This window comes from Tremella mesenterica (genome assembly GCF_000271645.1).
Source record: "Tremella mesenterica DSM 1558 unplaced genomic scaffold TREMEscaffold_1, whole genome shotgun sequence".
Taxonomy (NCBI): domain Eukaryota; kingdom Fungi; phylum Basidiomycota; class Tremellomycetes; order Tremellales; family Tremellaceae; genus Tremella; species Tremella mesenterica.
In genome coordinates this window covers 2,963,206-2,977,162 of record NW_006711225.1, presented here as the reverse complement: position 1 = coordinate 2,977,162, position 13,957 = coordinate 2,963,206, and the positions used below count along the sequence as shown (strand labels likewise).

The following is a 13,957-nucleotide window of genomic DNA, read 5'->3' as shown; positions in this document are numbered from 1 at the left end:
AGTCTTTCGTATGTACGAGATACGACATTACGCGCTTCGCAAGTGCGAGATGCGTTTCAGTTGGCTTGGCTGAGAATCGAGCAAAATATTGTGTTGCAAAGCATATGTCAGGTGGTGTCGAACTTGCAATCCACATCAATGATCCAATGATCTTTAGATAGGGAGTCGTAGCTTCGAGCGGTGTCGAAGTGGTGTAGAGATCTGTCACAGCCGTCGAATACAGTCGGGTCTGTCAAAACCCATAGGGCCGGGGAGAGTGGCGGAGTTATGGGTTACCACGGACTATGGAATTTGACGAAACTGCCACACATGCATGCATTTCTCCCTTTCAACAGACATCATGACCGAAGTCATAGAGACCGATGATTGGTACATGATCCTAGATGAAGAACCAAATACAGCAGAAGCAGAGCTAGAAGAAGTGTTGGAGGAAGGTCCAGAGGATTCGGTAGAGTGCACCAATACCACAAGTGTCATGAATGACACTATCAAATAATGACTTGTCATAATCACAAGTTCAAACCTCCACTCTCATATCTTCCTCTGCTCTCAAGCCTATCAGGCATCAACCCCAAGACTATCTTTCCTGTGCTCTTACGCCTGACAGGCATAAGCCCCAAGTACTTCTCTAGTTTCTCTTTCCTCTGTTCTGATGCCTTGTAAGGCATAATCTCCCAGTCTCTTGTTCTCGCAGCTCTTCTATGTTCTGCATAGTTCCTCATAGTTCCTCATCGACCACCTTTGACAAAGTCACCGACTCACGGTGCATCACGTAGGATATCATAGTAGGGTGTAGGTAAACGCAAATATGGCATCGTAGGATATCAGTGGTAATCGGTGGGATGCATGGCAATGCATGCAGGACAGCGCAGGACGGTTCAGAGCGCTCGTATTCCGCAGGTCTGCACGAGCCTCTTGGAAAAGGCTGATTTTAGTATTTAAACCCTATCTAGTGCTGTAGTTTTCTTCTTCAGCAATGTATCTTTTCAATTCCCTTCCCCTCGTTTGATAAGTCACTCAGTTGGTTCTAACCCAACCTCTCGAACCCTCAGCACCTAAGGCAGTCACCAAGGTCCACGAGCCAGAGACTAAACCCCTCAGTTCCCAAGGCAGTCCTTTGCTACCGCAGTCTACCCGCAGGCGTGACAACAAGGGGAGGATCCGGATTGGAAGAAACCCCATGTGAGTGATCTCACTGCTTGCCGGTCTGGCTAACTTGAGCAGCTGAACCAAAATCCAAATGTGTCCGAGCCAACCCCTCCAAGCGTAATGCTACCCTCAAGCAGAAGATAGAAGTTCTTGACTGGATCAAATCCACCGGCAAAAGCCAGCTGAAGGCTGCTCGTCATTTCCGTGACATCTACCCAAATGTCAGTATCAATCAACCGGTCATTTCAACATGGAACAGAGATGAGGCAAAGCTGCGCACTCGATTCACCTCTAATGTCAGCGAGCATCAATTGCGACGAACACGCCAGCCACGATTCCGAGCAGTCAATGAAGCCCTTGCTCTTTGGGTGACTGTCACGAACAACGTCGTGACATCTCTGACAACCACCATCACCGACCCTCCTTTCACCATCACCGACCTTCCTTTCACCACCACCAACCTCCACTCAAACCACTGAGACCAGCTACGGCGAAGTTACGAGAACCGAGAGAGGATTTGTCACGATAACCCCGCCTAGCGGAGAACTACGGCGAAGTTAGGGGAAGGGAACCGAGGGAGAGCAGAACAGGGGAAGTTAGGTGAAGTCAGTCAAAGTGAGCGGAGTAGGATATCAGGGATATGGCGAGGTACGGCGAAGTTGAACGAAGAGGACTGAGCGTGAGGCAGTGCAGGAGTTGAGGGACGTTCTATGAGAAGAGAGGAGTAGTATAGATAGTTTACAGGTCGCTGAACTTCTTCAGCGATCCTTGATTGTTGTCAGTAGCGAGAGATATATTCAGTAGCTACAACCTTCAAGTTAAGGAGAGCTACCACCGAGCAGTTCAACGTACTACGGCGAAGTTAGCCGTAGTTCCTCGACGAGTACCCTGTCTTAGTGAGACAACGACGCCCCACTACGACGTAGTTAGCCGAGGTTTGTCGACCGTCAGTCAGTAGAGAAGAAGAAACGACGATTGTGACATCGCATGACTTTTGTCACGAGACCAACTAACCAGCATTGGGACGATATAACAGTGCCCTTCAGAGACAGTGGTCTAGACCACTGTGCTAAAAGGCCTATTAACCGGCGGTTACTGCATACCGCCGGTTGCTGGTTAAATACCCAACCCATCCATCACTATCACTATCAAACTGTCTTGTCACTTCGTGACAACTTTGAAGTCGCTTCAAGGAAGCGAATCAAGGAACCAGAGCGCACGAGTATCAGCTGAGAACTTGCATCCTGACTCTTCAGCTTCAAGCCAGAGTAGGTTAAACTTCTGTAGGTGTTGTGTCATCTCCGTATCCGTAGGGTTCGACTTGAGCATAAGCATTTGTAGCTTGCGTTCGACATCCGTACGATGTTCGGGTGTCTGTAGTTGCATATCTGTTGCAAGGAATGTCCACATTTTGTATGCGGTTCGAAGAGATCGTAGATCAATGAGCAAACCGCGCTCGACTTTGCTCATGATCGCACCTTGAGCTCGAAGTTCGCGTTTACGCCACGATTCCCAGCGCTCTTCATCATCTGAGTTGAGTGAGGTGTGGGTGATAGTCTCCTCAGCTGTAGGTACGACTGATCCTGCTTGAACCGTAAGAGCGATCGTAGGTTGGCGGTACGGTTTGACATCCGTACCTTTGATTATCCCAAGACATCCATGGATAAGGAGATAGTTTTCTATGGCAAGTTTCCAATCAAAACAGTTGCTTTGACTCAATAGTACAGGTACGGATTCGAGACCGATCGTAGTCGAACGATCGTGCGACATCGTGCTTTGTATTTCAGCTTATGAATCGTATTACAATAATAGACTCTCGTAGAGAACTTATCGTACGCAAGACGTACACCAGAGGCCTCTACTGTGTACGCCACCAGCACGGACTGGATTTTATACGTCTGCGAGGCGACGTCTACGTCACAACCGAAGCTGGACTGTCCTTATTCTACTACACCAGTATGGTGCTTCGTATACGGTTCGTCGTATGTTTCCCGATGTCTCGTCGGGTCGGTTCGTATGCACGTTTGTTCGAGTGCGTACGATCGGTGCGATATCTTCACTAAGTCTAGAGATTGAGACTTTTAATCTGTTCGAAGTGTACGACGAGTACGATTACGATGATAGTAAAGAATATGCATTGTAGACTACGGAATAAAATCGTATTACCAATCCGTATCGTAGTTACGTGGCATTACTTCAACACGCGTGACATTAGCCCCATCTGATGTGCTTGCAGACCACGGACTTGCATAAAATCTCAGCTTTACTAGTCCAGATCATCGTGCACTTGTTCAGACTTGTCAAGCCAGTGGGCAAGCTGGCAACCTCAACAAATGTGCTCCAGCAAGACAAGGACAGACTCACCGACAGCATCACATGGGGAGCGGAGGCTCGAGTCAATCTCATAGTTCCTTGACTGAGGCTCCAGCTCTTGAACGCCTCAACCACTGAAGGAGGGAGGTCGTTAGGATATTGGAGGATGGTGTTCCTCCATTGTACAGCCTCACTGTCCTCAGGTGAACCAATCATTATCCGGCAAAATCCACCACAGTACCAGGGCTCTGCATCCATGGGCTGCCAGGGCAATGGATAGATCCTAATGGAGTAGGTACTGGCCACTTTGTACACATCTCCTTTAGTAAGCTCAAGTAGCTGTCGTATAGTGCACAGGCTCCCAGGTAGATTGGATGCGTCAAGGTTGACTTGCGCAACTGTTCGCTCACCCTGAGTCCTTTTAAAAGCTACACGCAATTGATCAAGAGTCATACTCTCCAAGACCTCAGAAGTCAGTGCATTCCCAAGATTCATGGTATTTTTGCTTTTCATGACTTCTTGGATTTTTGCTGCCAGCACCGTTGAAGGTAGGCTGTTGCTAGTCTTCTCGATCGCAGTGGCCGCCTTCCTGAGCCCGTAGTCACCACCATATGAAGGCGGGGGTAATATCCCACACCTAAAGGTGGATGTGCTCCCATTAGGTTCCTGTTGAGATCCTGAAGTTGCATCACTCCCTCCAACTGAATCAGCTGGTCCCATCTTGGCTTGCTTGGCTGCAAGTGCGTCTGCCAGGGCCATATCATCAGTAGTGCTCTTACTGTGGGGCAGTCCGGAGGAGGGTCTATGCAATCTAGATTTGGGCTTCTTCTTACGCTTTCCGCTTCCTACTGTTGTCTTGAAAACAGAGCTGACCTGTCCAGAATCAGGGGTGTCCAAGCGCTTAAGATCAACAATTCTTTGTGTCTCCGTCCAGTGACCTTTGAGTGTAGTTGTCTGCTTGGGTGGTGTTGTTGGTGGTATTTCTCTTGTGAAAACAGAGTTGAATGATGGCCTTCTGGTATGACTCCCTATTGTTGTGGGATGTGGGGCCTGTAAATCTGTTGAGTGAACATTCGAAGAATTGTTTGGAGGAAGCATATCTGTCTCAGCAGCCGATAGGACGATATTTTCCTTTTGCACCTCTCTCTTTGAATTTTCATCTCCTCGTTTGGCTGCGGCTGCGAAGTTACCAAGGATGGAAAAGTTAGTACCAGGCCCTGATGCTTCAGGGTGTACTTCCCTATCAGTGGTAGTATCTCTGATCTGATTTGCCTCACTGTCGAAATGCAAGGTGGTGTCGCTGTTGGCTAAGCTATCTGTTTTGGCTGGAAATTCCTGCTTATGAGGCAGATCATCGATCCCCTCTCCACTGGAAGCGTTCAAAGCGTTGCCACACGACGTATCGAGCTCCTTATCTATGTCTTTCAGTAGACTTTGGATCAAACGGTCGGAGGACAGCCAGAAATCTGACATCCCTGGTTCTTCCCGGCTGACGGGATCCAAATAATTTTCGGGCATGCTTGATGTGGAGTGGTTCAAATTTACGAATGTTTTGAGAATAGCAATATGGTCTACTAAATAGCAGTTTCCTCTTCGAAAGGGCATGTCGAGTCCCCGCTCAGAGCCTGTGGGGCTAACGGTTCGATCCTTTGTTGAATGGAGAGAGCGGACCATGAAGATGGTCAATCCATTGATAGGAACAATACAAAGGGGTTATACTATTTGTCAGCATACACAGCTCAAGGGCGATGCGCGATCCTGGCAGTGCTTCACACGTACGCCCACACAGTCCAAGAAGAACGAAATGTCATGTCCCGGAGAGTCGATTTCCCACGCTATTCTTTCTCCTCGTAAGTCCCGGCTTCGAACGACTCAAACAACCTAGAAAGGCCGTGCAGAATAGCGTAAGGACATCGGGCAGGGGAGGAGACACAACGGATCGAGGGCGAATGACTAGGAGATTCGCATTCGCCGGCAGTACATCGTATCGTAGGGTTGGAGGGAGGGGAGTGAAGTGGAGTGGAGTGGACAAAGAGAACCTACTACTACTTTCGCCACTGCGTGAGTCCCGATCTAACATTCTCCACTTTTCCATACGTACAAAAGCAAAAGAACATCTACTTCCTTGTCCTCCCCGTCATCACGTTCACCTGCTCGCGTCGCGCAAGTAAGGTCGGTCTTGTGTGGAGTGTTCGTGTTATCCTTATGCCCCAGGTTTGTCACTGGATAGCATGTAGACTATGAAGAAATGAAGTTTGTTGTTCGGGTTGTAAGTGCTCATATCAGCTGTCACTCAGGTCATTCGAGAGTGCAAGTAGTCATGAGATGAAAGAGGAGGGTGAGGAAAGATAAGCAGTCGTCGTAGAGGAGGTTTGAGACCTTGACGACATGTGATCGAGAATCGTGTACCGTGGACGGGAAGTCCCAGGTTGAATTTGTGGCGCCGCATCCGCCGCAATACACTCAGTTTAACTTACCTCAATTTCCTTCACTCACCTGCCACACCATACCATGGAGAGACCAAAGCAAGGTTTCAACCATGCAGAAGACTTGGAAGCAGAACATGACCCCACATTCCCGATTGATATTGAGACACTGCTACCTCTCTTGCATAGTGTCTATGCCCCAAATCCCAAGGGCAAGAATGGCAAGCCGGCTTCTCGTACGTTCAATGAACAGCAGAGAAAAGCGTGCTGATGTTCTAGCAGCTTACTCCGATCAGCTGCGCAAGGCCATGGAGCAGTACTATCAGGAGGGCATGACAAGCTGGCGGTCAGTGAATGAACGCCTCAAGCAAGAGTATGGCAAGGACATGAGTTTTGGGTGAGTCATCTGTCACCCCCATTGACGTTTGCTCATGCCTTCAGTTCTCGCTCCAGCTTTTTCCGTGCAACGAAAGCATTTGGGCTTGGTACTTCACGAAAAAACCTTCTATCTACCCAAGAGGTGGCACAGGTCATGCAAGAAGAACTTGATCAGGATATCAATAATGTTGTTGGAAAACGGGCCATGAAACATCATCGCCTTTCCCTTCGTGGATTTCTTATTCCACGGTCAGTCTTCAATGACAGAAGTGCAGGACAATGCTGACAACCCCAGAGATCTGGTTTACAAGGCAATGAAAGAGTATGCACCAGAGGGCGTGAAATCTCGTCGACCAGGTACCAAGAAAATCCAACGATTCCCAATCATCTCCGTTGGACCCAATGAACAATGGTCTATTGATGGTCATGACAAATTGTCCTCATATGGGATTGGGATCTATGGGATAAGAGATGTTTACTCTGGACGTCTATTACTCTTGAAAGCAATGCCCTGTAATCGTCGGAGTGCAGATGTGCACAGCATGTTCCTTGATACCATTGTCAAACTCGGAGGTCAGTGATCATGAACAGGTATGAGCATGTCACTGATGGCTCACAGGATTCCCTCTACAGATTGCAAGTGATCGTGGTTCAGAGATTGGGGAGGTAATAGCCTCACAAATTGCCTTTCGGTATGTTTCTCCTTCTCATACACATGGCAGCCTTGCTTATCAACCAGAAAAACATATTCTCCCATTGCTCTTGAAGATGTCTTCCCATACAAACTCCTGAAAAGCACTCACAACATCACAATTGAACGATCTTGGAGAAATGTCAGAGAGAATGTAGTGGACCAGGTCAAGATTGCCCTCCATTCCGCATATAACTCTGACATGATCCATGATGGGGATCCCGTTCACCAGTATGTGACACATTATTTCTTAAAAGAAATCAGTTAATTGACGGCTAGAACATTACTGAATTGGCTTGTCCCTCCTGTTGTTCAGCGGCTACTTGACCAATTCCTTGTCATCTTCAACTCATATCCCGTGAGATATCAGAAAGAGAAGGTTAACCCCTCTGGAGCTTCCAGAAATGATATCTATTTCAATCCTCAACGTTGGGGAGGAAGAGACTGTCTACAACACTTTCCTGAATTATCACTCATTGAAGACTTTCAACGGCACGTTCAAGACCACGCACAGCTGAAATGGGTCTCAGAGCAGATCCACCAAATCTGTCTGGAGATTGCCATTTGCTTGGGACATGCATACCCACCCTCAAACTGGGAGGCTGCCTGGGCAATGTTCAAAGATATTGAACCCAGGGCTCGTGATGAGCTTCAGCAGCTTTGGCTCAATGATGCATAGAACTTGTTTGCCACACTCCATAACTCCGCCTGGATCTTCAACAAGCCACTCAAAACTCTCTTTGAACAAACAATACTGCTTCATTCTCTATATCAACGCCCTCTCTATCCAACCACATATCAGATGCCTTTTACTTGCCGTGACTGTCATAAATCCTTCCTGAAGGACTGCCTACAGCTAGAGGCATGTCCACGCTGCCGCAAAATTGAGCAGGTGAGCACCAATCCAACGGACAGAGATGAGTCAATTGAGTATTACAAAGTAAGTGTCTTTGAAATGATACGAGTAAATTCTAAAGATGCTAGTCACGTCCTCAATGCTCTGCTTGTGGACACTTTGGAGTGCAGTGCTTCTCAAACATGCCACTTGAAGAGAATACCAATGTCAAGCTGTGTAACAAATGTCGACGCGATAGTAAGTGGCTGAATAACAAAGTCCGTAAAGCAGTTGACTGATCTTACAGATGATGCTGAGGCTCTAGCGGTCAGTCGTCAAGTTGCTCAAGCAGAGCTTCAAGGAGCCTCATTTCGTCAAGCCACTTCCATGGCTCAGCAGGGCATTGCCTCTAGTGCATGGTTGCTGGACGAGAGGTCACAGAAAAAGGTGGCTCTCAAGGCAGGCCTTAACTCCAGGGGCCCTGCAATGCAAGTGCGGATCATGCTCAGTGAGCGTTTTGCTCTCCTCAATGTGAGATTCTGACCATATTCTAGTGTGTGCAGGGAAGCTACAGGACTGGAAAGATTCTGTCTTTGACCGGGGCTTTCTGGGGAAATGGAAAGAATCATTGGCATCTAACGTGGAAGAGGCGCGGGTGATAGGTCAAGAGATGTGGGCCCGAGGCTTGGGAGAGGCAGAGTTTGGGCGTACATTCAACCAGTCAGTACTTCCTCTGTGCTTCACCTTTGCCTCCTGCTGACTTAAGATGCTCTCCGCAACCTGCCTTGCCCAACCAGAAGAATGAGCCGATTGCTTTGTCCCAGGAGTTCCTTCCCATCAGTCTACACGAGTTCTTCACTACATACTGTAAACAAAATCGACTCTATCTCACCAGGAAGGATACAGAGCAGACTGGCTTCATACACGTGTTTTGGATACTAAGTGTTGATGATTTGGTAGGTTTCATTGATAAGTAAACAAATGTTGATCCATACAGACCAACTTCAAGCTGCCAGAGCCGGCCTTGCTTGTAGATGAAACAACCAACTCTTCTGATATGACAAACTCTCGAATGTCGCGACGTGTTGCTCCATATTCCCGAATTGTGGCTTCTACTCATCCAAGAACAAGTAGTAGCCACACCTCAATCGATTCAATCAATCAAAGCAAAAGTACTACGTCTCTCACAGGAGCAACTTTGTTTGCTAGCTTTCGTGCTTCAAGTCTTGCTGTTCAGAATAAGGAGACCATGAGTGAGTGAGATACTCCTTGTTACTATATGGAGACTGATATCTAGGCCGCATGGCACTCGGAGTTTCTCAATCACATCGCTTTGTCTTCAAGCCAGTCGAATTTGTGAAAACAGACTTCCACCACAAGAAGGATGGCTCATTTTTTGGCATACAAAGCTCTCTACTAGCTGGTCTATTGGCAAGCAAGCCATTTGCTGCCGGTAGCCACAAACAGGCATTTGAAGTGAGCCAAGTCAAATCATTGCTCATCATAGGTTGCTGCTTACGCTATAGTTCCGATATAACGAGGTTGACCTTGTGGCCAAGCGACACTTCCGTTTTGACCACAAGGAGTTATCTTTGGCAACTATGTCAAAGTCTACCAATCACCAACTTCTTGAAATGGAGTGCAAGAAGGCCATCTTGGTTGCCTCTTATCTAAAGGCGTTTTCAGAAGAGTTGTCAAAAGTTTACGATAAACTGGATCTTCCCAACCTCATTTACACACCCTGCTTTCTTGCAACTTTGTCGTCTACTGAGGAGGAAACCTACATGGTGGAACCCGATCTGCGACCTCTGGGCAAGTACATCAAGATCAACAACACAGACGAGTTCGCCATGCCTGATGAGGAAGAAATTGAAATAGAAGATCAACGTCTCTATCGATTCATGCACGCATTCATTCATTTTGTGTTCCATCGATCAATGGCAGGGTTGAAAACTAGTGAGGCTCGAGAGGAGGCTATGATTGTTATTGCCGACATTCAAGGTAAGTTTGTTTGTAAGACATTTGCAGTGCTGAAGTATGAATAGGGTTTCGTAAAAAGGCATCAGTGACCAGAAGGGGGCCGGTCGATCATGGAGAGTTCCACTTGTTTGATTTGGTTACTCACACGTGAGTAACAAACTTTGTTTTGCTTCTATGTCTCACCAACAGGGCACGGGGAGACTCAAGTATGGGTGATGGTGGTGCTGGCATGTTGAACCAGTTCTTGAACCAGCATATCTGCGGGGATGCGTGCAAGGAACTTGGTCTGACAACTGCTCAAGGTCACCAAAAGTCATTCCCTCGTCCCATGAAATTCGTCAGCTATCGTCATCGTCCCTGGTGGATTGTGGAGGCTCAGAAGGAGCATGAAGCCAAGAGCAACAAGGAAGCTGACAGAGGAGCAAGTGCATTTGTAAGTGTCTGCAAGCCATCCGTCGTTGAGCTCATTGAAGCAGGACTCCATCGAAGAAAATGCAGGAACACAAGGGGGAAATAATGGTGAAAAGGAAATAGAGGACACGGAGACATCTTCCTCGTGACGTCCTTACCCCCTGGCGCTCCTTGCTTGAGACCTGTTCTCCACCTCAAACAACATGCTTGTGAATAAAACAATATGAACGGTTCAATTCTGGAAAGTCAGATCCCAGCGTGCATTGAGGGAAATCTAATCATAGTCTACTGACAATACCATAGCGTACTGGTACTGCCACATCTGACCTTCTTGTCGGTACTGCCACATCTGATTTATAGTCAATACTGCCACGTCTGACCCTTTAGTCGGCGCAAAGAAACCCCCGTGCTCACTATCTCCTTCTCTACCTCTCTGAAAAAATTTCTCTTCTAACATCTCTTGATGCTGGACTTGTTCCAGCTGTCTTCCTCATATTTGGCCGGGAACCCTAAGACAGAGTGATCGTGCTCCTTACTGGTATACCCCAATATGACGACCGGACGAAACAAAGCTCGACGACAGGCTCAGCGTTTGAAACAAAGTACAACCCTTCCGTTTCCTGTGTCAACATGGTTCCGACATGTCATCACATTCCCCTCACTACTCTCTCCACTTGGACTTTCTCGTGAGGTCTTCATTGCAACATTTTTCTCCAAACAACAAGTCCTCTCTCATACGGATCACATCTTCCTCCCCAACCCTCAATACCAACCTGGCAAGCCCAGGTGGGCCGCATTCCGGCTGCACAATGTCGTCACACCAACTCAACAATCAACTCTCTATGAATTGGTCAAACATGTGTGGGATAAGGGTCTCAAGTCTCATACAATTGCGTCTCGAGGTGCAAAATTCCATCAGTGGTGGTTTGGGGTGTGGTGCCGATATGCAAAACACAGCGTCATATCCGCAGATTCTCGACAGAAACGGTCTCAGGAAGCAGTATTAGAGCTTCTCAAGATGTACGATAAGGTATCTGGGGGGAAACCACGCACAATGCTCAATAAACTTGACCCTCCGGTCGCAATTTCAATGGGACACAACCACTGTCGAGTCCGAGACTATCTAGAGTCACTAAAGAATAAACTCATTCCTGCTAGCTTCCGCAAGACCGCAGAGTCGCTTGAAACTACACATTCTACAGCCGCAGCTCTTAGATTGGGAGGAATGGGGATGATGCTCGCAGTATCATGGGGAGAAGGAACAGACTGGCATGTGGATTCCAAAGATTATGGTACGTCTGCTTTTACTTCTCATCTTTTGAGGGAGTCCGCAGATGCTATATTATGTAGTCGCTAATTTGCAGGGAACCATTATACAATCATCTCAGTCCTTGGTTCACCTGCGCTTCTACATTTACCGGAACTTGGCTGTACTATACGCGTGAAGCCTGGAGATGTTGTTGGTTTCCTAGCACATCGATACCTCCACAAGCTAGAACCACTCCGGGATGACTGTGGGGACGGGGGCAGTAATGATGTGGAACAGGAAATGGATGAAAGTGAGATGGACGGACTTGAAATGGACGGAGTTGAGATGGATGGACTTGGAGTGGATGGTTTGGATATGCAGGTTGAAAATTGGGATGGTGTGGACTCTGGGGGAGACAGTAGCGAAGAGTACACCAGGGGGAGCAGTCACTCAGACCAAGGGGGGAACGAGGAGGAGGGGGGAAACGAGACAGAGGAAGGGGGGAACGAGACAGAGGAAGGGGGGACCGAAGACACTCGGCAGGTTGTTTTCACTTGCTGGACTGATCTGAATACTCAAAGCAAACTAGCAGGATACTCTCACTTCTATCAGGTGGGACTGAATGGGGTCAAGTGAATAGACATGCATGTAGAATGCAAGGAAATTTGTATGCACGATGTGGACCATGAATTGAATTGAAAGATCGGAAGGCTCGTTCGTTCCACGATCCAGGATCCGCGACTTAACCTGGGACTTCCCGGCCACCGTATCGTGGCCGTCGTCGATCGAATTTGCTCCCGTGCTTCACATATTCCATACTTCTCCACCGAAAGTCGCTTTGGGTTGCAACTCACTCTTCACCTCATGTCGACCTGATCCCCTTTTAGTCGCTATGTCAGCTCCCTCAGCTGATGAAGTTCTGGGTCTTTGTCATAACTTGGTTTATCAGGTCGCTTACGCGTTCTACGATGCGCCTTATATCATCCTCTTGCGGTTGATGGTACATTTGGGAGTGTGGGTATTTCTTTCGAGACTCCTTTTGTCCTGACCTCGCCACTCGTGCGGATGATGGCACACTCAAACATTCCTGTACTCATCATGGTACTTTTAGGTTGATCAGAGACCGTGTTCCAAGCAGCATGGATCAAAATACAGAGGAGGAGTGACTGAAACAGTCAGAAGTACGGAGAAACGACTAGCGGAGATATGTCAGCTTTCCCCTCAAGAACTGAGGAAATATATGGGAATGTTGCTTGTTCACAGACTGGTGAAACGGTGAGTCAGTCTATCACCACTCATTTTCTTCTGTTCTATCTCCATGTTCTTGGAGTAGTTAGATAGGTACTCCGCAAATCGACCTTGATCATCATCGAATGAATTGCTGACTTGAAAGTCATGTGGGCAAAGAAAAAGCTCCTGTCGATCATCGTCGTACCGATTTCGATCCAGAAGAGAAAATGCGAATACGCGATGTCATCTACTGGTATCTAGACTACCGAGAGTTCGCCAATGTCACAAAGTACCGTCTAGCGGTAATGCGTCGATCTATCGATGATAAAGTCAAGAACGAAGTCGGTGTCAGAGGATACCTCTGTACATCTTGTGGTCGAACTTATGATCCGCTTGATTTAGGTCATCTTTTTGACCCCCAAACCAACGTTTTTCGTTGTGAAACTTGTTCAGAGGAGTTGGTGGAACATGATCCAAGTCAAGATGACACAACTGGTGACAAAGTCGATAGGATGGGACAATTTAATCTCGCCACCGCGCCCATAAGAGATGCCTTAAAATCTCTAGAGGGTATGACTTTGCCGAGTGTCAATATAGTGGCGTGGATGGCGCAGAATGTAAAAAGCGATTTACCTGTGCAGGCTACAGAGGGGAGAGAGGAAGAAAAGAAAGTGCAGATTGTGCTTGGCTCGGGTGGAGAAAGGGAGAGATTAGAAGCGGAGAGAGCTGCCGAGGCACAACGGTGAGTTCGAACACTTTTTTTTTTTTTTTTGACCTCGGCTCTATCACTCGATTGTGCCCTAGTTGACGTATAGGGTACAAACCTCTTTGCCTGTTTGGCATACACAGTCCACTATTACCGGCCAATCCACCTCTCTTGGTTTAGCCGCAGAGCGTAAAGCGTCTGGACCTCATCTCGCCGTCTCCAGGAATACCGATGGAGGGGTGGATGACCTCGAGGAACATTACGCTAACTTGGCCGGGGCGAGTGGAGAATCTTTTCCTCTGGTCAAGCAAGAAGAAGAGGATGAGGACGAGGACGACTTCCTTCCATCGAGTCAGCCTGGAGAGCCGGATGAAGGCGGACCAAGTGGAGAGGATCAAGCAAAGATGATTATGGTCAAAGGCGTGCCCAAGCCTTTGGGTGAGATCACGGAAGAGGACGAGGCGCACATGACACCGGAAGAATACCAAGTGGGTCGTCATCTTTATAAATGTCATCAACTGATAATCAGGCATACTACGAAGCAATATCCTAACATCCCACATGCATATATATAATGTTGACATCTCCC

At 47.7% G+C, this 13,957-nt stretch overlaps 5 protein-coding genes across 5 annotated transcripts; 3 read left to right on the top strand and 2 right to left on the bottom strand.

Moving 5' to 3' along the window:
- Positions 1 to 1,017: 1,017 nt before the first annotated feature.
- TREMEDRAFT_58922 (uncharacterized protein) lies at positions 1,018 to 2,919 on the bottom strand (the record flags this gene model as incomplete). The annotated part of the gene is made up of 5 exons (XM_007001391.1): positions 1,018 to 1,120; positions 1,197 to 1,338; positions 1,611 to 1,695; positions 2,002 to 2,064; positions 2,725 to 2,919. 5 exons carry the CDS (start codon positions 2,917 to 2,919, stop codon positions 1,018 to 1,020), a joined length of 588 nt encoding a protein of 195 aa, XP_007001453.1.
- Positions 2,920 to 3,311: 392 nt separating this feature from the next.
- Positions 3,312 to 5,067, bottom strand: TREMEDRAFT_58921 (uncharacterized protein; the record flags this gene model as incomplete). Its single annotated transcript, XM_007001390.1, has 2 exons — positions 3,312 to 3,410; positions 3,514 to 5,067. 2 exons carry the CDS (start codon positions 5,065 to 5,067, stop codon positions 3,312 to 3,314), a joined length of 1,653 nt encoding a protein of 550 aa, XP_007001452.1.
- Positions 5,068 to 5,973: 906 nt separating this feature from the next.
- On the top strand, positions 5,974 to 7,636 carry TREMEDRAFT_58920 (uncharacterized protein; the record flags this gene model as incomplete). The annotated part of the gene is made up of 7 exons (XM_007001389.1): positions 5,974 to 6,124; positions 6,168 to 6,285; positions 6,330 to 6,515; positions 6,562 to 6,839; positions 6,886 to 6,958; positions 7,006 to 7,188; positions 7,237 to 7,636. The coding sequence occupies 7 exons, from the start codon at positions 5,974 to 5,976 to the stop codon at positions 7,634 to 7,636; spliced, it is 1,389 nt and encodes a 462-aa protein (XP_007001451.1).
- A 359-nt stretch (positions 7,637 to 7,995) lies between these two features.
- TREMEDRAFT_58919 (uncharacterized protein) lies at positions 7,996 to 10,332 on the top strand (the record flags this gene model as incomplete). The annotated part of the gene is made up of 10 exons (XM_007001388.1): positions 7,996 to 8,050; positions 8,100 to 8,300; positions 8,347 to 8,512; positions 8,688 to 8,748; positions 8,790 to 9,045; positions 9,090 to 9,268; positions 9,319 to 9,793; positions 9,838 to 9,919; positions 9,962 to 10,205; positions 10,249 to 10,332. The coding sequence occupies 10 exons, from the start codon at positions 7,996 to 7,998 to the stop codon at positions 10,330 to 10,332; spliced, it is 1,803 nt and encodes a 600-aa protein (XP_007001450.1).
- A 1,992-nt stretch (positions 10,333 to 12,324) lies between these two features.
- Positions 12,325 to 13,943, top strand: TREMEDRAFT_25597 (uncharacterized protein; the record flags this gene model as incomplete). The annotated part of the gene is made up of 4 exons (XM_007000586.1): positions 12,325 to 12,446; positions 12,612 to 12,707; positions 12,826 to 13,404; positions 13,478 to 13,943. The coding sequence occupies 4 exons, from the start codon at positions 12,325 to 12,327 to the stop codon at positions 13,941 to 13,943; spliced, it is 1,263 nt and encodes a 420-aa protein (XP_007000648.1).
- Positions 13,944 to 13,957: the final 14 nt, after the last annotated feature.